Here is a 22,781-nt window from a genome sequence, read left to right on the forward strand (position 1 = left end):
CCAAAACAAAAGGTGGTTGCTTTGGAGTAAGCATAACGTTATCAAACATCAATTTGAAGCTACAACTGGATTACTGATTATCACAGCATTCATAACATCAAATCAAACACTTCAAACCACAAGCTACAAAGAACAAACTTGACATCAAAACTGAGAGAAACAAAGAATATCAAAGCTTTGTCATTGTTAATCCTTCAAAGGTTCCTAACACTATTGTACATTGAGCATGTTAGAGAAAATATTTAAAAAAAAAAAAAAAGAAACTACATAGTAAAAAGGAGTGAAACTTTAAAACATCAAAAAAAAGAAACCCCATCAAACTAACATTACCACTATACAGAGTAACACCTAGGGGCCGCCAATGAGAGAATCATCAATGCACAAATTTTTTCCATTTTTTTTAAATCTTCCAAAATATCATTCCTCAGATTCATATCTTTGAATTCAAGTCACCCTTGCTTTTTCTCTTTCCAAAATCTGATGCACTTGCTAATCTCAGTCCCAACCCCAATTTTATAATGCAGCCACTAAAGAATTTAAAGCCTCAAAACCCACCAAATTAAAACGAATCGATGATTGATGATATGGAAAAAAACAAAATCTTTTTGTTTCAAGAATAATATATACATATACTTTGCACTGTTTTCTTGATGATACTATGCATTAAACACAATTATGCCCCACCAAGAAACGATTGTTAACATTATAGAATTTACAACTAAAACACAGCTATTAATTCAGATAAATGCAGTTTAATCTTTAATAGCACCCCAGGCATTATTAAAGCAATAGATGATTGTTTTTGGCAATCGAAGGAATGCTCGGCAGAAAAAGGAACTTGTGAAAGTGAATTAAAATGGCCGTATCTAATAAAAATTCCAGGTACATAGTAATATCATCACTCTAAAGCATAAAAGTAGCCTGCTTCCAACTAAATCCGATGTGTCTATGCATGAAACTATATAACCAACAATTTCTAAGTGGGAGTACAAGGGTCTGCTCTGTCCAGCATTCATTTAAAAGCAGCAGACAAAACCAAATGAAGCACATATACTCGGCTATGATTCATTAGAGATAGGCCTATTTTTACAAAGCATTTATTCTTTCTACCAAAACAAAATTCGTTAAAATATAGTAACAAACAAACAGAATCCAAGACCTAGTCCATTAAATTAACCTTTGAATTTCTCAAGTCTAAGGCTTTCCCACAATCCACCCTCTTCTCTATCCATCTCTTTCTCTCTATTAACACAATTTTATTTATTAGTTGGTTTAAATCAAAATCAATTCTTGAAACTTTTTTGTCTGTGAAAAGTGAAAATTATTAAACCCAAAAGAAGAAGTGGCTACCACCTCCAACCCATTCCTCCAAGAAACAACAAGATTCCCACATTACAGCAAAAAAGAAAAAGCAAAAAGTACCATAACCCTCTTTGCAAAAATTAGTGGTTACTGGTTAGCATTATACATGTAGTGGTTAGCATTATACATGTAGTGATTAGTTTACTTGAGGTGTAACGTACTAATACAAATAGATTAAATTGAACAATGTAAAACAAGAATGCAGGACCAAAATCAAAGGAGATGAACAAAAATCCATATTATTTCTTTTGGTAAACCAATCAAAGCTCAACATATTGAATGCACTAGGTGTATGATCCACGACATTGACAATGTAGTTCAGATACCATAGATTATATGTATACATTAGAAAGTGAACCACTGTGAAGAACAGATAATTAGAACAACAATTCTCCATTCAAATCATATAAATAAATTAAGTCCTAACCAATCAAAAAATGAACCACAGTGAAGAAGAAACTTACAGCAGGATCCGTTGAAATGAAGAGTTCAATAATGAGAGACTTTTAAAATCTGCACATTTTCAATCCATTGAAATGATTAAGTTAGAAGCATACTAATGAAGGAAAAAAACAGAACAAATCCAAAAAATGGAAAAAACCCAGGAGAAAACTCAGAACTCAGAACCAAGGGCAAGGAGGAGGCTGACCTCAATTGATGAGTTCCGGCGAGCCACCGACGAAAGAAGAAGAGAACCGAAAAAGAGATACTCCGGCGGCAAGAATGGGAGGTCGAGGCAGAGGGACAGAGTCGCAAATCAAAGTGAAGACTCGAAGAGGCATAGGTCCAACGAACCACCGGCGAGCTCCGGCGAGAAGCAAAAGAGAAGAATTGTTGACGGCAGCCGGCGGCATACAGAGGAGAATCGGCGAAGAGTGAGTTCGAAGAGACGAAGTGATTTTTGAAATTAGGTTTTGAAATTAGGTTTTCTTTTAATTTGGTTTTGGTTAACCGGTTAAAAACCGGTCTTTTTAATTTGGTTAACCAATTTTAAAAAATATGAATAACGTATTAAAATTGTTTTATTAAATTGGTTAACCAAAATGTGGTTAACCAGTAGGCAGCTTCCTCAACTTCACGCTCTTTCCGCTGTTTATAATAATCTAAATCCACAACTACCAACATTATGATTATCAATACAATAATTCTATAATCAACCCGAAAATACATACTAACAATAACCAAAAAATAAAAAAAAAAACACATACTTAACCGAAATATTCTTTGATGACAAGGAAAAAAGGAAGAAAAACCATATATATAGTTGCAAAAATGAGACAATCATCAAGAAGGACCGACACTCTTACTGTCTTCACTCTCTAAAAGTTGTTGTTGTTGTAGTTGCTGCTGCTGTTGTAATACTTGTAGTTGCTGCTGTTGTTGTAATACTTGTAGTTCTAGTTGTTGTTGTTGTTGGGTCAACGGTAGTTCTTGCTGCTGTGATGGGAACAGCAACTGGCCCCCAAGAGGGTAGTGATGTTGAGTTGCAAGACCAACGTAATTTAAACCTACTCCATGCTGTGCTTGTTGTTGCAACTGTCGATGATAACTTCTACCATTGTCAAATGTCTCCAAACCCATACAAGCTGCCATCTCACCTCCTTGACCACCTGAAGATGCACCCATGTGGCCAAACACTCCACATCCACTGACATCGCCGTAGGGCCGCCGCAGCCGCAACAGGTTCAATCCCAGCAGCAGCATTGTGTCTTAGATACTCCTGTTGCTGTTGCTGGACATAATTCCTCATCATTATAGCTTGCTGCTGTTCTCGGATTGCCGCAGCAGCAGCAAGTTGCTGGGCCTCCAACAACTCTTGCTGCCCTGGGTCCAGCTTCGGGTCAGCAGCACCACCACCACCCAATGACCCATTATGCTGTATAGCTGGCATAAAAAACGGTGCATCATCTGGGCAGTCAGATAGGCCCAAATGGGCTGAAGACTGTACAACATCTAGACCGTAGGATGGGCCTAAAATGGGTGAATACTGTACAACATTCGGACTGCAGGGAGGACCTAAATGGTCGGCAGGTGAAGACAGAGGCTTTTCCTGAGGGTTGAATGGACCTTGAATGGCTTGTGGGTTGATGTAGGCGCTAAGTTCTCTCTTGGCATTAGCGAGGAGGGCACGTCTCTGGCGGAGTTTCTTCTGTAGGATGCAGACTTGGAGGGTGCAGCCATAGACCGGGTCGCATTGGCGTGCTTCCGCCTCGAACGCAAGGGACTCCACCGCTTCCTCGCGCTGGGATGGAGGTAGCTCGTTGAGGATCTTGCCGACGTTGCTGGCGCCGAAGACACGGTGGACACATTCGAAGCGCTGTGGGTTGTTCGCTGGGAAGTACGGTGCAAAAATGCACTCCGGTGTGCACTTCCGACGAAGGAACTTACATGCAGCGCATGGTGTAGTCGTCGATGACATTCCTCTTTCTTTTTTATTCTTCTCTGCATACAATTGAATTCGATTCTGTTACTATTATTGTTTTGTTTCTTGAAATAAAGAATATGATTTGAAATTCAAATGACCTAAATTGATGAACAAAATTATCGATCAAATTTCATAACTATACGAGTTTGTTGAGAACATCAACAGGTTAAAACTGTAAAATTATAGTTTTTTACCATTAAAAGCTTAGCACCTCGAGGTGGTCGGAGAAGGCAAGGAGGAGGCGACGACGGCAAGGTGGAGGCGAGGCCGTAGGAAGGTTGGCGGGTGCGGCAGCGAACACAGAGAGTCACTCAAAGCATTACCTGGAGAGGGTGGTTGGAATTGCAACAATAAGAATTCAATCCCCTGTATACCCTAGTCTTTTTCTTAAGAATTCACTCAAGATTCAAGAATGATCTCTTTTTAAGGTTTGGAATAAATATTCATTTCAGAATTTTAATTTTTATATTTGTTTTATTTGTAAATAAAAATCAAACGTAATTTCATTTTCAAATCAATTTAGTCACCAAAAAAAATTTTTAAATCAATTTTAATAATAATTATATTTAATGTTTGAAATATAAAAAATATTTTTATTTATAAATAAATATTCAATAAAAATTGTTTGTTAGAGTAATAGATTTGTAAAAAAAATTCACTCATTTAAAAGTAATTTCGAATAAAAAATTAAATTCACATCTATTAATATATATAATTATTTTATATTATAGAATTGAATTTTAAATAAAAATAAAATTTTTAACGAAATAATTTTTTTTATTCTAAAAAACTTTTCAAACATGCTAAAACGATATATATTTTCCAAGGTTGCGAGAACCAGACCAGTCAATAAACCGGTGAGATTATTGATTCAATGGTTTATTGGTTCGATCGGAATTTAACCGAAATTCAACCAGTTTAATTAAATATTAAATAAAATTATTAAAAAACTTAAAAATAATTTCAAATATATAAATTCACTATTCTAACTTAATAAAAATTAAAATTTTACATAATAAATTATCCATAACTTAATGTTAGAGGTTCACAAACAACTTCAAACAAAGTTTACAAGTCACCAAAAAAACATCAAAAGTATAACTAAAATCATGAATAAATAACAATAACCTCAACAACCAATTACCTCAGAAAATCAAAAATAAAAAATAACCTCGGAAAATCATGAACGAATAAATAACCTCAGATAATAAAAAATCATGAATCCAAAATAACCTAAGAAAATCATGAATTCAGCAACCAAAATCATGAAGTCCAGCAAAACAAATAAATCATGAACAAATAACTTCAGAAAAACAAATAAATCATGAACAAATAACCTCAAAATCATGAATTCAGCAAACAAATAAATCATGAACAAATAACAAATAAATCATGAACAAATAACAAATAAATCAAAATCATGAATCCAGCAAACAAATAAATCAGAGAATCATGAACAGAAAATCAGAAGGCGGCGAGGAGGAATAACAGAGTATTACTTACCGGCGGCGAGCAACGGCGACGACAGAGGAGGCGAGCTCGGCGATGACAAGGACGCGGTGGGGGCTGCGGTGGTTGCGGGAGGCTGCTGTGGCTTCGGTGGTTGCGGGTCGCTGCTGTGGCTGCGGGACGCAGTGGCAGTGGGCTGCTCTGTTGGTGGTGGTGGCTTCTAGGGTTCTCAGAGAAGAGAGATGAGTCGCTACTGACGGAAGAAGATGGGTAAATGGGGATTTAGGATTCAGCATTCGTTTAGCCTTTCTTCTCTCCCTTTTTATTTATAAATAAATATTCAATAAAAATTGTTTTTTAGAGTAATAGATTTGTAAAAAAAATTCACTCATTTAAAAGTAATATATTATAATTATTTTATATTATAGAATTAAATTTTAAATAAAAATAAAATTTTTAACGAAATAATTTTTTTTATTCTAAAACTTTTCAAACATGCTAAAACGATATATATTCACTATATATATATATTGATTATTAAAATGGACTTTTCTATCGGTCCCATTGTCTATATTAAAAAGATATTGTTGACAATGTTATTTTTATAGAAAATTAAAATTACTCATAAAAAATCATATTGTGCAAATTAGTTATCTACTTCTATAAAAATCTAAAATTATCTTTAAAAGATAATGTTATATTAACAAATTAAAATTACACAATTTTTTAATATATTTGGAAAAAAAATAAGCGTTTAGGTATAAATACTTTTTTTCATGAATAATATTTTCAACGCCGTTATTTCCATTTTTGTTAGTTCCATAACCCCTTTTAGGTAAATTTGGTACCTTTCACTCATATTTCTCTCAACATTTATGAATTGACAAACATTATTTCTCATGTATATCTCTGTCTGATTTTGAATAAGACAGCAGTAACTGATTTTAATGAGTTCATGAAATCTATTTTATATGTAAAATAACTGCCATGTAGGAAGGGGTAAATTAGGTAAAGGAAAATCAAAGCACGCAAAGGGACACACTCACACACACACACACACTTACTTTGACAGCCAAAGAAGATACAGACAGATTATGGAACATGTTCATGTTTCTATATGTCTTCTTATAGTTGCAAATCCAATGAAGTGGATCATGCTAATCATTATGGTTTTCAGTTTAAGTTTCAGGTTCAATCGGGAAATTAAATTAAATATTGCTATCTAATTTGATGAAAAGACAATAATGCTTTCTTAGAAGACAGGTACCATGTTGTACTTACACTCCATATAATTCTATCTTAATGCGAGTTATGTCTAAGCCATGTACTTCCAAAGATTGTCTTTATTAGAAATTTTCTTGATGCACCTATGTGCAAAACAGAGATAGCTACAGAAGCAAATTCACACACCAGAACAGATTCAGGGACCAATTTTTCCAGTTTTCATCCGAAATTCAAATTTGACCCTCTCTAATTCCCAAGCAGATTATCACCACTTCCACTGCTAGATAGCTGATGAAGTATCCTTTTGACCTTTTCTAATCAAAGTTGTAGAAAAGTTGTAGATATAGCCTTACATTAGACAAGTCAACTATAGTACATGTGAATGCATGATGAAACAATAGTTCATCAAAGAATTCAGACTACCAAAATTCACCTAGAAATTTCATGCAGTATTACTTCATCCCAATATCCCAAATTACTTAAATTACATTAGATAGCTAACAAGGTATCCAATTCCATATGGTGATCTAAATATAAAAAGCAAAGTAACTCTATAATTTTCCTTTTAAAAGAGAAGAAAACATAAGTCAGAAGCATACTAGTTCAGGACTCTATACAAAATGGTAGCAGAAATACGCATTAAAATTTGTGACAGAGCATCATTTAAAGGTAAACAAAAGATTGCCTAACCAATTACACCAGGAAAACATAGAAACCCTGACCTTGGAGTAGCCAAAATCACATATCTTCAAACGTGGTGCTGGGCTTCCATCCAGCAAAGTGTTCTCCAACTTCAGGTCCCGGTGACAAACTTGCTTCAAGAATAAATAATTTAACAAGAGACTGATAGATCAGATTTGATGTTGGGAAGACTAATACTTAACCTAAAGTCCTAAACTACAGTCCAGAACTGGTGTAGATAGAATACAATTTAAATCAGCCAGTGGAAAAAGAGGAGTTACCATTGCATGGCAGTAGCTGACCCCAGATATGAGTTGTTGAAAGAAGAAACGAGCCTGCAGCATATGAAAATGGGTTGGCAAGTTAGATATGGAACAAATATGATTGAAAAACTGGCCAGTGTAGAAACATTAAATAAATAGTGTAAGAACCTCATCCTCAGAGAAACGCCCAGCATTGCAGATTCGCTCAAACAGTTCTCCTCCAGATGCATATTCCATAATGGCCAGATGCGTAGGTGTTAGAATAACCTGAGTGAAATTACATATAAGGTCAAGTATCGTTCACCCACTTCAATACAGATACAATGTCAATGTGTAAAGTACACCAACCTCCTTAAACCTAACAATGTTAGGGTGTCTCAAAGACCTGTGATTAATGACTTCTCTCTTGACATTTTCATCAATCTGCGCCACACAATAAAAAGATAGGGGAGATGAGTCCAGCACTAAGTAATAGATCCCAAAGAAAATGGTGATTAAAAAAATCTGGGAACTATTGAATCACAATGGTCCATCTCAAAGTTCATGAATACTCGAGAAAGTGACAATATGTAAACCCATAAATGAATTGAACCATAAATCATCTAAACCAGTCCCTGTTACTCAGTTCAAGGTTTGAAGTCTGGCGTTTGATGCAAAATAAACCAATCCAACATGGACCAACTTCCACCTGACCCTACCCTAAAACCCCTTCCATTATCAGAGCAGCCAAATATAACTGGTAAACGCAGAAAAATCGATCAGTGCTGCTGCTTATTAACTCAAACAAACTGTGACACCATTTTCCATCATCAAAATAACAAGCCACAAATTTTTAATCTTAGCTTATTGCGCTTTGCGCACATCCACACCTACCGATCAAACATGTCCACAATTGAGCATCATCTCATACAAGGATTGAGATCTTTTAAACCGCGTTTTGCACTATAAAATTAAATATATAGATAAATCCATAAAATCCGAAAGCCGTGAATAACAAAACATGGATTAGTTAGACCACCCACTATTTTTTCTCCCATTTCCTTGGTCACCTTGCAAAACCCATGAATAATTTAATAAGCTCGTTAAAATTGAAAACGAGAAAATAAAGAAAAACCGGAGGATAAAACGTACGAAACTTTAATTTCCATAGCTCAAAATTTGTAAGAAAACCAAAAACAGAAAATAAAATCACACACCAACTAACCAAAGCACTTAAACAAAAATAGAAACCATAAACACAGCATAATAGTATATATACAAATATACATATTCATATACATCATACGTCAGCAACTAAAAGACGAACTCATCCGGCACCGAAAAAATCATGTGATAAAGTCTTCCTTTTTCTTCCCCCTTTCGTTACCGAAAACGTTGAAAAGGAAAAGAAATTTTCCAAAATAAGTAGAAATAAAAGTGAAAATATCTAGGGAGAAAAAGGCAAAAAGATGATAATAAAGAGGTTAATTAAAAACTATAACGAACCTTGTCGCCGCGTTCGATGTACTTAACAGCAACGAGCTCCTTGGTCTAATTATCCTGCATCAATCTTGCGATGCCGAAGTTTCCGGACCCGATGTCACGGACCAGATCGTAACGGTCGCTGTCGTGCATGATCGGCATGTCCATGCCGGGTCCGACGGTAACCGCCGCCCGATCCATCGTCGTTTAGATCAACACGACGCAACAGAACCTTAGGCAAAACGGTGTTACATTAGAGAGAGAAAGGGAGGGGGGGCCCAATAATTAATACGGCGTCGTTTTGGGGTTGGAGGTGGAAGGATGGTTACTGGTTTTGGGATGTGGGAAATGGGATGCTGATTATTGGGGAAAAGGGGGGAAGGGAATAAGATAAAGTGTGGATTGGGTTGGAAAGGAAGCAAAGTGCAGATGGGGTTGGAGAGTAGAATGAGACTGCAAAAGGATGTCGTTTTTGGTCAGTGCACTCTCTTTTTGTTAGAGTATGTGTATCCGAATGATGATGACGCAGGTTGTGCTCTGTTGCCTCGTAAGCAATGTTGTTGGTTTTTGCTCTCACCTTGCTCCCCGCTGTTTACTCAGTTAGGCGAAAGAACAAAGAGACAACCTATGTTAGGACACCTTTAAATAATTGGAATTAGAATTCAATTTTATCAATAAATGAAATTCTAAAGAAATGGAATTCAATTCCATAGTTTGAAATAACCAACTCATTTAACAAGATAAAATTAAATTTTATTGTTTAGAATAATTTATTAATGAATTATATTATTTTTCTAAGATATTTTTATCTCTCAATAAATATTAAGTATAATTTTATTTATCAATTAAATTAGATAATATAATTATATAAATTACTTATAAGTAAAATTGGTCTAATACAACTTCACTAATTAGATCCATCTCACCCATAAAATTATGATAGGTAGAATTTTTTAAAAAATGAGAAATTTAAATTATTTTTTAAAAAAAAAATCAACATCTCATAATTTTTTTATTTTTTTTTTCTATAATTTTATTTGTGTGTGATTATGACAGTCATTTGATACGATCAAAACAGTAAAATTAAAAATGAGATAACCCCATAAGCCATAAACATAACAAAGTTTAATTTAAAACAAAATACTCATAATCCATATCAATAAATCAACCTCACATGACCCTCATAGAAGTTTTGAATTTCCATCACGCTAAACATAACATAAAAGTCTAAATAGTAGAGATTTCATCATACTAAGTATAACATAAAAAAGGAACATTAGTTTAAATCTAAAAACATTGCCACAAATTTCTAAAACTCAAAATCCATTTTTTCCCTCAACCATTCAAGACGAAACTCTTTCGCTAAGCCAAAAAATACTCCAAGAAGAGTATGATGAGTAACAAACCATTCAAGAGCTTCACAAAATGAGCGACCCTGCAAACCTAATTTAGTTAAAGCTTCCCTCATATCAGATGTCTTCCAAACTTCAGGATGCGAACTTATGATAGCATTTGCAATATCTTTCATTGCCATAGTCATGTCTTTCATGTCTTGAGAATACTCGTCTATTATTGTCACTTTTCTTTTTTTACCTTTAGCAGATGAGGTATTAGACACCGATGGAATAGATGATGATGGAGCTTGTGAGGTTGGGCTTGCTGGCATACTTTCATAATCAAAGGGATTAAAATTCTCCAAATGCACCTCATTGTTTGCTTGCATTTCATCAATGTCATCAATATTAACGTGTGTATCTTCCTTTTCCCATCTTCTCACTTTTTGTTTACCGGTCTCAACCCGTATTCCATTTGCTATATCTTTATCATAAATCTCTTTAAGAATTTTCAAGTGATAAAGATTTTTTCCTCTAATAGCTTTAAACTTAGGATTTGCCTATACAAAAATTAATAAAATAATTCATATCAAAATATCAAATAAAATAAATAATATTAATATTAAAATAGACAAATATATATATAAAAAAGAAAATATACAAATCGAGCATAAAGATTTTCACACATCAGGTATAGCTTCAAATGTTTTGGTTGTATCATTTCATCCTACCCCACTCTTTTAATTAATTTATTTTGCTAAAACCATTTGTTCCTTGAGAGTCTTCAAACGATTTAGAACTTTACTCTTATTAATGCTCACAGAAAATTTCTCATTAATTTCCTCCACCACCTTTCTATAAGATTCACCGAAAAAGTTCTATCTTCCTTTTGACCCTTATTCTTTTGCTCCTTAAGAACTTCAAGCATTAAGCCATCCATTTCCATGGTCCATTTAAAGTAGGTATCACACTCATTTTTTCCTTCAACATCACTAACTTTTTCGGAATCCATATCACCACCTATTGTTATATCACAAGTAAAAAAAGTAGAAGTACAATTATCACAATAAATCTAAATTAAAATAATAAACAACAATTTATTAAACAAATACATTACATAAAATTGAAGTATTTAACGTATTTCACAAATAACAAGAGTATATGATATATGTAAATCTAACTAATACATAAACTTATGTTCAATTCAAAACAACCAGAATAAACAAATGTTCACACGTACACAAAATAATAAGAAATTGCATTTATTTCAGATTCTATCATATTAGATACCTATATAATATCAAAGTAATAAAGAAATGGTATGTTGATGATAATAAAGAAATAGAATGACATTGCATTGGATAGGAAAAGGATACATGTTTAAAGAAAGAAACTTAGTTTCTTCTTATACCCAAAAAAATCATCGCATGAAAGGGATGACATCAGAATCACAAACCCATACAAAAACCTTGAAAATTAATTAACAGTAAAAGGCTCAAAACAAAATAGTCATTCCATCCAAAATTGTAATCCATGTGTCAAAATATTTTTCATCGAGAACGATTCTTTAATTGAGTCCTATCCAATTTAACATGGGAGCAACAAAATAATCTATAATAAAATAGCCTGTGATTTACATAAAACAATACACCACACTATAATAATCACCAAACAGTAGCAACAAAACCAATTATATATGAGAACCGCGGGCTAAAAATAAAATCATGAGTTGTTGTGGGTATGAGCATGAAGAAGTGATCAGTCATCAAACAGATTGGAATCGCATACTCAAAATAAAAACAAAAATTGAAGATTATGACCATCAGCAATAACAAGCCAAAAAATCATGACAATTTATGAAACTAGAAATCAAATTAGACATTTCATCAAACAGATTGTGCACATTAAACAAATACACAAATTTAGAGTATGGGTAATAAATTTTTGCCAAAGTAATCAACATTCCTCTATCTCTAATTCCAGCTCCTAGCAATTGACAGAGTGAAGAGTTTGCATTGCTCGAAGAGGAAGGCTTCACGGCACTGCAACAAAGAGCTTGCACCTTGTCAGAGAATGGTGAAAGTAGTGAACAACCCTGACGAACACGAACAGGGTTTCACGGTGTGCAGTTTCAATCCTCCAACAAATAAGCAAAATAGGGTTAAAGAAAGTGAAGGGATTATGGAATATTATAATTTGGACAGGGTATTTTTGATATTGCACAGTTTAAGTGAGATTTAGGTGAGAATTGATTTTGAAATCAAACCAAAGTAGATTTGATTTGTAAATGGGGGTAAAATGAGAATTGGAATTCTCACCGGAATTCAACTTCATGTTTTTTTTCTATTCCAAAGCAAGGAATAGAATTCAATTCATCTATGACTTCAAATCAGATGCATTCCAAATAGGCTGTTAGATTTTAGTAAAGTTTTATTCTTTATAAATTCTTAAGATTTAACTCTATCGACAAGATTGATCTCTTTGTTATTTTCAAATGGAATAATTTGTTTGTGTTTGTGATTTTTTTAATTTAATTAAAAAATTCTAAGAAACCAACTATAGTATATGTAACACTCTTACTTTTAACATTTCATGATCGTACTAAAAGTCCAGACGTTACTTACCTCTAATTCGATAATTTAATATTATAATTATTTAATATTGTGTCTTCGCGAATATAAACCGAATCCTTAGTTACGAAATCGAAAAGTCTTTAATTTAATTCACTTAATCACATAATTATATTCACTTAATAATATATACATAAATTTATTCAAAACTTTCCAAATACAAGTCTTACCCCTCTAAAATCTCAAAATGACAATTGACGAGGGATAAAATCTCAACTAAACCAACAAACAAGAATATACAAACATTCATATGAAGCTTGTAGATTAATCATGGCTTCGCGCCAAAACTTCCTGAACCACGTGACTCGCATTACCCATTACTTATCAACATTAAGTTGGCCATACTTAACATCAACAGATATGCAACGGTAAGTTAACAGCGTTAATTACTAGACAGTCATATGCATAAAGCTCTAATTCTTGTTATCTGGACAAGACCTATAACATGACAGACACTCAGAGAATGCAATGAATCATAGTCAGTCCATTCCCAAGGATCTAATTAGGATGAACTGCTCTGATACCATAATGTAGCACCCTATCATATAGAGCCTTACACTTAAGTCGTAAAATAGAGGTGGCGAGGTATTACGACCTCTAAAAGTAAAATACGCATATAAATATAGTTGAAAGAATTCTTCTCTAGAAACCTTGAAGAATAAGCTAAACAAAAGCGAAAACAGAAAATCGTGCCATACTCGCAAGGTTATTCGTAAAATGGATAGGCGAGATCAAAAGAAGGCTAAAAACATAATATACATATCAGAATTTCAAAACACAGATATCAAACACCAGACTCGACCTGCGAAACTAAGGCCAGGCAGAGTATACATACATAACCAAAAGTTTTCCCCAAAACATAAATAAAACACCTGTTTCTCCAAAAGTAACCTCTAAGAGGGCAAAATACAAAATATACATGCGGAGATTCTATATACATATATACATAGCCTAAAACAAAATATAACAGGCCAAAAGACAGTTCTTTGCTTGTAAGGAGGGTCTCCAGACGCTCAACATGGTGTCTCTCGACCGTGCATCTAAAAACAACAGAATATATATGGAATGAGAACCGGATGTTCTCAGCATGGTAAAGGTGCCCGTATAGTTAATATAAAAGGTTCCGGAAAAGTCAAAGACATTCCTTGAACTCTGACACTCAGATTTCAGCTTAAAGATTCAACTAAACCAGAAATTAGGTAAGTTATCTAAGGTATTCAAGTTCTGAATCTAACTTTAATCTAATACTTCACTTTTTGTCTCCTCCAATCCTCCGAATCACCGGTGGAACAACCCCCCCCTCACACCTCTGCCAAGAGGGGTCTGTCAAAAAACATACACATACAATTCAAGCAAGAAAAACACAGATAGATGAGCAATTACAACAAGTAGAACAAGTAGCAGATAAGCAGAGTTAAACAGTTAAGCAAATCAAAATAATGCACACTCAAGCAAAACAAACAAATGCGTATGATGTATGCCTGTCCTATGGCTGATGAGTCTCATCTGTCGGTTATACAGCCAACTCGACATGTCCTGGTAGTTAACCATTGGACAATCTCTCTGTGCACGCATCCCCAAGCTCAAAAATAATATCCATGGAGTCTAACTCCAAGCTCAAATATAATATTCCATGGAATCAAACTCCAAACTCAACAATATAATATTCCATGGAGTCAAACTCCAAACTCAATAATATTCCATGGAGTCAAACTCTAAACTCAAATATAATATAATATTCAAAATCCATATATATATATATATATATATATCATGGGGAGTTAAAGTACCCGGTCACATCTTGCGACAGAGGGTCACCAATTAGTCTCAACATCACTATCAGTCATCAAAAATTCATACTCAAAACTTAATTCATTCTTTTATAAATAAATCAAACTCAAAACGTAATCATTTTCTTAATAACTCAAAATCAAATCATAAAATCCTTAAACCCAAATCTTTCTAAATAACCACTTCAATCATAAAATCCTTAATCCCTAAACTACAGTCTAGAACTAGTGTAGATAGAATACAATTTAAATCAGCCAGTGAAAAAAGAGGAACATTTAGTTACCATTGCATGGCAGTAGCTGACCCCAGATATGAGTTGTTGAAAGAAGAAACGAGCATGCAGCATATGAAAATAGGTTGGCAAGTTAGATATAGAACAAATATGATTGAAAAACTGACTAGTGTAGAAACAGTAAATAAATAGTGTAAGAACCTCATCTCAGAGAAACGCCCAACATTGCAACGACGCCATAAACTTGATCACGGAATTTTGTATCTCTATAATCTTCCTTCGGCAAGTATACCGAATTGTCGTCAAGTAAAAACTCACAGAAGAGTGAGGTTTAATCCCACAGAGATTGATAGATTGAGCAACTTTAGTCAATTAGATATTCTAGTTGAACCAAGCATTAATGAGAGTTGATTGCAACAATTTAAATGGCGAAAAATGTAAATGACTTGAAATTTAAATAACTTGAAAGTAAATGACTGAAACTTAAAGTGCAGAATTATAAAGTCCTTGGAAAGTAAATTGCAGGAAATCAAAAAATTGGAAATTAAAAGGAAATGGGGCAATGAACATAAAAGTAAGAAGAATAAGAGAATGGGAAGATAAGAATAGAGAGGATCATTGGGTTCAAGAGATATTGAATTCTCCGGATCAATACATTCTCATCTCTTCCTCAATCATACAACTCATTGATCTCTTGGCAATCTTGAGTGATTGAATCCCAATTCCTTGGCAATTCAATCTCTTTAAACTTAAACAATTGCCCAATTTCTTGATCTAATTGCTCATGATAAGAGATGAAGCTTGGTCACTGATTATACCACACACCTTTCTAGATCAAAGCATCGGGAGGATTATATGTCACTATATCTGACCAACCATCAATCTAGTCCAGCATGAGAAAGAATTTCTAGCATGATTTCATTATTCCTCTTCGAAGGTTTAAATGAAATCCAAGTATATTCAATCTCTCATCCAAGACAATTGAATAATTGAATGAAGAACAAAATCTTTCAAGCAAATCAAAGAGAGATGAAGAGAAGAAGAAAACAAGAATTACTATTGATCCATCAAATTACAATAGAGCTCCTTGATGAATGGATTTTTGATGGTATAGAATTTCACAAATGAATTCTCGTTGCAAGTATAGTTTCTAAACCAACAACAATCCTTTCATACAAAAGATTGTTTGTCACAAGTAACAAACCCCTAAAATTAATAACCGAAGTATTCAAACCTCGGGTCGTTCTCCCTAGGAATTGTAATGAAGTGTCTTGTTATTGGTTGTGAATTATATTTGGGGTTTTTAAGCTTTTGGACAAGAAATATAAATGGCAAAGAAAATAAACTAACAACTAACAAAGCTCTTGGCAAGATATGAGAACTAGAAGTCCTATCCTAGTTATCCTTCTCAATTGTGATGAGAATTGTTCATTGCTACCACTTAGTTAACCCTTACTAAAGAAAGGAAAGTCAAGTGGATGAATTGACTTGAGCCACAAGTCCTAGCCAACTCCCAAGGAAAGACTAGCTTTAGTGCACTCCAAACCAATTAGCAATCTCTCCAATTATCAATCAACAAAGGAATTAGATAACTCAAGTGTCACTAATTACTCTACCTAGGCCAAGAGGAACAAAATCTAACTAATAGCTATAAGAGACATTTCATCAAAAACATAGAGTGCAATACAAGTGAACACATAAATTTGCAAGAATTAAAGAGAGATCTAACTACAAAGGCAAGAGGTCCACAATAGAAAACTAAATCAATCATGAAACAACAAAGAACTTACCAATTGCATTGAAGGAGAAATGTAGATCTACAAAAGAGAATTCACAAACTACAAACAAAGGAATTACATTAGAAGAAGAATCCTACAAGTGCAATAGAGGAGAGGAACGAAAATTAGAAGAGAGAATAAGAAGAAATAGATCTAGATCTAAGAACTAATCTAATCCTAATCCTAGAGAGAAGAGAGAGCTTCTCTCTCTAGAAACTAACTACAAAGCTAAACTAAACTAATGGTAACTAACACATGTTTCCCTCTTCACTCCTTGGGTTAAATAGCATCAGAAATGAGTTGGATTGGGCCCACAAGGCTTTAGAATTCGTTGGCCACGTTTTGCTTTAAGTGAACTAGGTGGCAGCAACGGCGCGTGCGCGTACTTTGCACGTGCGCGCCACCATACGTGTAGCAACTATGGCAAATCTTATATCGTTTCGAAGTCCCGGATGTTAGCTTTCCAACCCAACTGGAACCGCATCATTTGGACCTCTGTAGCTCAAGTTATGGCCGATTAAGTGCGAAGAGGTCGGCTTGACAGCTTTCCGGTTCTTTCATTTCTTCATGAGTTCTCCAACTTTTCATGCTTTCTTTCTTCATTCCCTTGATCCAATCTTTGCCTCCTAAACCTTAAATCACTTAACAAACATATCAAGGCATCTAATAGAATCAAGGTGAATTAAATTTAGCTATTTTGAGTCTTAAAAAGCATGTTTTCACATTCAAGCACAATTAAAGGAGAATATACAAAACCATGCTATTTCTTGAATAAATATGGGTAAAAGGTGATAAAATCCCCAAAAATCAATACAAGATAAACCGTCAAATTGGGGTTTGTCAACCTCCCCACACTTAAACCAAGCATGTCCTCATGCTTAAGCCAAGAGAAAGCAAAGGGCATCAACATTTATTCAATGTAACCTATCTATATGCAACTATCTAAATGAATGCAAGTGCTTGGTCAAAATAAATCAATTCCCAAGAAACATATATGCACAAGGGCTAAGGACTAGCAAGTCTAATCCACAATTGAATTGAGTTATTAAATATTTTTACAAACTTGCATGAAGAATGATGATCATGGTTGAAAACATGTAATTGAGCATCAAACCCTCACCGGTTGTGTTTGCACTCTATTTGCTCAAGTGTTTAGGGTTGATTCACTCAATTCTCCTCTATTTCATGCTTTCCAAGATTTGTTTTTCTTCTAACAATCAACATTTATTTCATGCATGCATACAAGTATCATGAGGTCTTTTCATTGGTTGTAATGGGGCTAGGGTCAAGGTAGGATGCATATTTGGTCAAGTGAGCTTGAAATTTGAATCTTTGTTAAGCTTAAACTTCCCACCTAACCTATGACATCCTATACAACTAAGTTCTAATCTAGCTACCCATTCTTCACTTTTTCACATACTCATGCATTTTCTTTTTCATTTCACAACACTTATGCATTGATTTTATTGGACCTTGCCTTGGGGCATTTTGTCCCCTTTTTATTATTTTTTTTCTTCTTTTTTTTCTTCTATTTTTTTTCTTTTCCATATTATTTTTTCTTTTCTTTTTCTTTTGTTTTTCTCATTTTTTTTTCTTTCTATATACAAGAGCATCAATGCATAAGGTTTTACATTTGATCAATACATGAGTATATACCCAATTCCCAATATTTTCAATAACAATACAAAATACCCTTTTATTCACCCAATGTCCCAAGGTTCCCACACTTGAATGATACTCACACACACTAGCCTAAGCTAATCAAAGATCCAAATTAAGGGACAATTATTGTTTTTCGCTTTAAGGCTTGTAATGTGCTAAAATAAGAATAAGTGGGTTAAGCGTAGGCTCAAATTTGGCTAACAAAGGAGAGTAAAAGGTAAGGTTATTTGGATAAGTGAGCTAATAAAATGATGGCCTCAATCATATAAATGCATGAATACAAGGAATAATGGGACATATAGATTCAAACAAATTAAAGATCACAATCATAGGAGGAGAATAATGCACACAAGAAGGAAAAATAAGTGGTTATAAGATGTAACCACACCGTTAGGCTCAAATCTCACAAGCTTGTGTTCTTAGCTCATAAATCATGTTCCACAAAATATATAATTCAAGCAAGTTCTATGAAAAGTTTTCACTCAAATCAATTGAGATGCCCTATAGATAGAAATCTTGGAAAATTTCATTATTTTGACTAAGCTTATTGTGTATACATATGCAAAAAATAAGAAAATGAAAGTAAAAATCCTAAGAACCCAAAATGAAATGCAAAAGTATTGGGATTAGAAATTTGTCACCCAAAATCGCCGACCGGTCGGACGACCTCCCCACACTTAAAAGTTTGCACCGTCCTCGGTGCACTCAAAGATGAGCAAGGGGGTACGGCGAGTCTCTGGATTGCTGCATGTTCTTAGTCTTGCTTCCATGTTCGCTTGTGGTGCATTCGTTATGAAAAACAAAAATATGACACCATAAGATGAGAAGATATAAAAGCGAGGAAGCATACATTGTTGGAATGAGGTAAATCACTAGAATGAGGTGAGTGAAGTAGTGTGTCATTAAGAAATATTAGGTGTGTGAATTCTAAATTGCGCGGTTTAGAATACACATTAGCATAAAAGCTATGTCACAAAAGAAGCATGCACTTCACTGATCCTAGTGTGCTTGAGATGCTTTAAGTAAGCTTGTAAGGTAAGACAAGCATTAGAGAAGCATGAAAGCATTCAAGTCAAACATATGGATGGGTATAATCATGAACACAATGTATTAAGGTAAATGCACAACATCATCCATCAAGACGTTGCCTAATCGAGGGAAAAGGATCCAAATCACATGATGGCTAGCTACAACATGCAATTCAAAAGAGTTATAAACTCGAAGACAATTCTCATCACTTGGTATTTTTCAAAAGGTAAGCATGAAGAACTCAAAACCAAGTAACAAAATATAACCTCAATCATAGAATCCAACAAAGATTATCTAAAAACTTTCATGCTAAAATAGCATTTAGGCAATAAGGGATATAGCAATGTATAGTAAACAAAGTCAATACTCCAACACTTATGATGAAAAGAGAGAAAATAAAATGAAAACTAAACTAAAACTAACTAATCAACTAACTAACTAACTAACAACTAACTAAAATAAATGGTTATCGATGGTGTTTGGAAGTGTTGGATGAGGGGTAGGAGGAGGAGGGAAGAAGAAAGGAAAAAGGGAGAAATGGAAGGAGGAGAAGAAAAGAAATGAATGGAAGAAAGGGCATCCACGCGCACGCACGCATGGCGCGCGCGCGTCGTTGGCTTATTTCGAGAGTGGCGCGTACGCGTCATGTGCGCGTACGCGCGAGTTGGTTTGTGCGAAAGGCACAACGTTGGCGCGGCGCAGGCACAACTCTCTGGAAAATGTATGGAGGTTGGAACTTCTCAATCCATGCGTACGCACGCATGGCGCGCGTGCGTGGATGGTCGGAAATGCTGTAAGTGCGCGTACGCGCCATGTACGCGTACGCGTGGATGGTGCTCTGTTTTTTTCAAATTTTTTTTTCTATGTTTTTGCACCAATCCAAGCATTCCAAACCTCCAAACAGCTACCAAAACACCATAAAACCTTATTTAACATACTTAAACTACCAAACATACTCGACCAACTAAACAAAACATGAAATTAAACTAATTCTACCAATATATACAAAAGAGAAAATGAAAAGATTTTACCATGGTGGGTTGTCTCCCACCTAGCACTTTTGTTTATTGTCCTTAAGTTGGACTTATGGGGAGCTCCTCATCAAGGTGGCTTGTGCTTGTATTCATCTTGGAACTCCCACCAATGCTTGGTTCTCCATTGTGCCCCAAGATTCTTCATGGATTGAGCCAAGTCTTGATGGAGTTCTTCACAAGCTTGGGGCTCCCAAAGTTGATCCTCTTCTTGTAATCCGGGATCCCACACTTTGTTTTCATACCCGTCTTGAGGTTGATCATCATTATTAGTCCAACCGGGTGGTGAGTAAGGTGAATTCTCTATATAGTGGCCAACAATCCTCCTAGACCCATCTAATTGAGCACTACTCCAACCTTTATATCTCATGTTTGATGCATCAACCATAATGAGCCTTGATTTGCAACGCCAACCACAAAACCTTTTTCGTTTACGCTTCATCCCACAAAGCTCCCTAAGTTGGCCATCCGTTTCAACCAAACCATATTCAAGTGGGATAATAAAGCTAATAGAAATAAATTTCACCCACTCAAATGAAGGAGTAGATGGCAACCTAGGCAAAGACAACTCCAAGAGTTTTGATAAAGTGTATTCAATTCCCATCCTCCTTTTTCTAAGGATTTCCACCTCTTCACAAGACTTCTCAATTATAATCCTTTGTTCGACAATTTTATATAAACATTTTCTCCTACTCAAGTCATAAATGGGAGGGTAAGAAAAATTTACCTCCACATTGCTTTCCATCTTGTTGGGAGAAGGTTCTTCATGCTCAAAGGATTCTTCACCACTAAGGTTTGATGCTTGATCTTCATCACCAAGGGAACTCACTTCTTGCTCTATCCCATCCAAATCTTCATATGGAATATGTCTTGGAAGGTGTGCACTTTCCTTCCTAGCATCAATTTCAATCATCTTGGAGGGGTTTTCTTCAATTCTAGATTCCCATGGAGGCTCCGCATCTCCTAAGTCTTCAACCAATTCTTCCCTTTCTTCAATAATCATAGCTTCCTCCAATTGTTCCAATACAAAGCAACTTCCCTCATTCTCCACCAATCTCTCTTTTATGTTATGCTCTTCATTTGATTCCCCACATGTAGCCATGGGAGTTCCTTGAGAGTTCAAGCATTGGGATGCTAACCGGTTTACCACCTCATCCAAGGCGGCCGTGAATTGTTGCACATCCCTTTTCATTTCCTCTTGCCCTTGAACAAGAACACCAAGGGTTTCATCCCTTAGAGATTGGGGTGGGTGGAAGGTTTCATTAAATTGGGGGGAGGGTTCATAGTAGGAAGGTGGTTCTTCTTGGTAGAGTTGTGGTGGTTCTATGTTTTCCACTCTTTCCACTTGTTGCACAACACACTCCATGGTTGCTTGAAATTGATCCAATGCTTCCTTGAGACGATCCCTTGACTCTTTTTCCTCTTGGATAATATGATTAGGATCATGTGGCTCTTGGATCAATGGATATGAGTATTCTTCCATGGGAGGTTGTGGTGGAAAGTAGTATTCATCTTGTGGTTGAAAATTTTGATATATTGGAGGTGGTTCATCTTGGTAATAATGTGGAGGAGGTGGCTCTTGAAAATGTTGATGTTGGCGTGGTGGTGGCTCTATGTGTGGTTCATATTGCTCATATGGTTGTTGGTAGGATGGATATGGATTAGGGTCATATGAAGATGGTTGGTAAGAAGGGGCTTGTGAGTATGGTTGGGAGTTATGTTGAGGGTATGGATCATAGGTGTATGGTGGTGGTTCTTGGAAGTCACAAGGGGATTCACCATAACCATTGGATTGGTATGCATCATAGAATGGCTCTTCTTCATAGTGCATTGGTGGAGGTTGTTGCCAAGAGGATTGATCATATGCATATGGCTCCTCCCACCTTTGGTTATCCCATCCTTGATGCACATCTTCATTGAAGTTCCCATTTCCTACAACATAGTTGTAATCACACTCATAGCCAAAGTGAGAATTCATAGTAAAAGTAAAAATAAGAAACAAAAGCTAACAAGAAATAGTGAAACAAAGTCCTAGAACAAGCAAACTAACAAGCAATCCAAAAATCAAGCTATTCACAATATTCACATATATACAATAACCAATAACATAACACCATTGCAACTCCCCGGCAACGGCGCCATTTTGATGAATGGATTTTTGATGGTATAGAATTTCACAAATGAATTCTCGTTGCAAGTATAGTTTCTAAACCAACAATAATCCTTTCATACAAAAGATTGTTTGTCACAAGTAACAAACCCCTAAAATTAATAACCGAAGTATTCAAACCTCGGGTCGTTCTCCCTAGGAATTGTAATGAAGTGTCTTGTTATTGGTTGTGAATTATATTTGGGGTTTTTAAGCTTTTGGACAAGAAATATAAATGGCAAAGAAAATAAACTAACAACTAACAAAGCTCTTGGCAAGA

The 22,781-nt window shown here is 35.1% G+C and overlaps 1 protein-coding gene across 23 annotated transcripts; it reads right to left on the reverse strand.

Annotated features, from left to right (window-relative positions):
* Window positions 1-2,454: 2,454 nt before the first annotated feature.
* Window positions 2,455-9,512, reverse strand: LOC112773035 (protein LATERAL ORGAN BOUNDARIES-like). 23 transcript variants are annotated; one of them, XM_072226364.1, is made up of 9 exons: window positions 8,890-9,479; window positions 7,753-7,827; window positions 7,573-7,671; window positions 7,423-7,476; window positions 7,183-7,271; window positions 6,647-6,774; window positions 5,291-5,486; window positions 3,999-4,110; window positions 2,455-3,804 (listed from the first exon to the last, which is right to left on the reverse strand). In XM_072226364.1, the coding sequence occupies exon 9, from the start codon at window positions 3,779-3,781 to the stop codon at window positions 2,957-2,959; it is 825 nt and encodes a 274-aa protein (XP_072082465.1). In that variant the 5' UTR covers window positions 3,782-3,804; window positions 3,999-4,110; window positions 5,291-5,486; window positions 6,647-6,774; window positions 7,183-7,271; window positions 7,423-7,476; window positions 7,573-7,671; window positions 7,753-7,827; window positions 8,890-9,479; the 3' UTR covers window positions 2,455-2,956. The 23 variants fall into 23 exon arrangements, with proteins under 23 accessions (XP_072082465.1, XP_072082463.1, XP_072082457.1 ...); XM_072226362.1 differs by having other exon boundaries at window positions 3,982-4,110; window positions 5,291-5,489; XM_072226356.1 differs by having other exon boundaries at window positions 3,982-4,110; window positions 6,647-6,769; window positions 7,183-7,275.
* Between the last annotated feature and the right edge of the window lie 13,269 nt (window positions 9,513-22,781).

Source organism: Arachis hypogaea, chromosome 18 (assembly GCF_003086295.3).
Source record: "Arachis hypogaea cultivar Tifrunner chromosome 18, arahy.Tifrunner.gnm2.J5K5, whole genome shotgun sequence".
Classification (NCBI taxonomy): domain Eukaryota; kingdom Viridiplantae; phylum Streptophyta; class Magnoliopsida; order Fabales; family Fabaceae; genus Arachis; species Arachis hypogaea.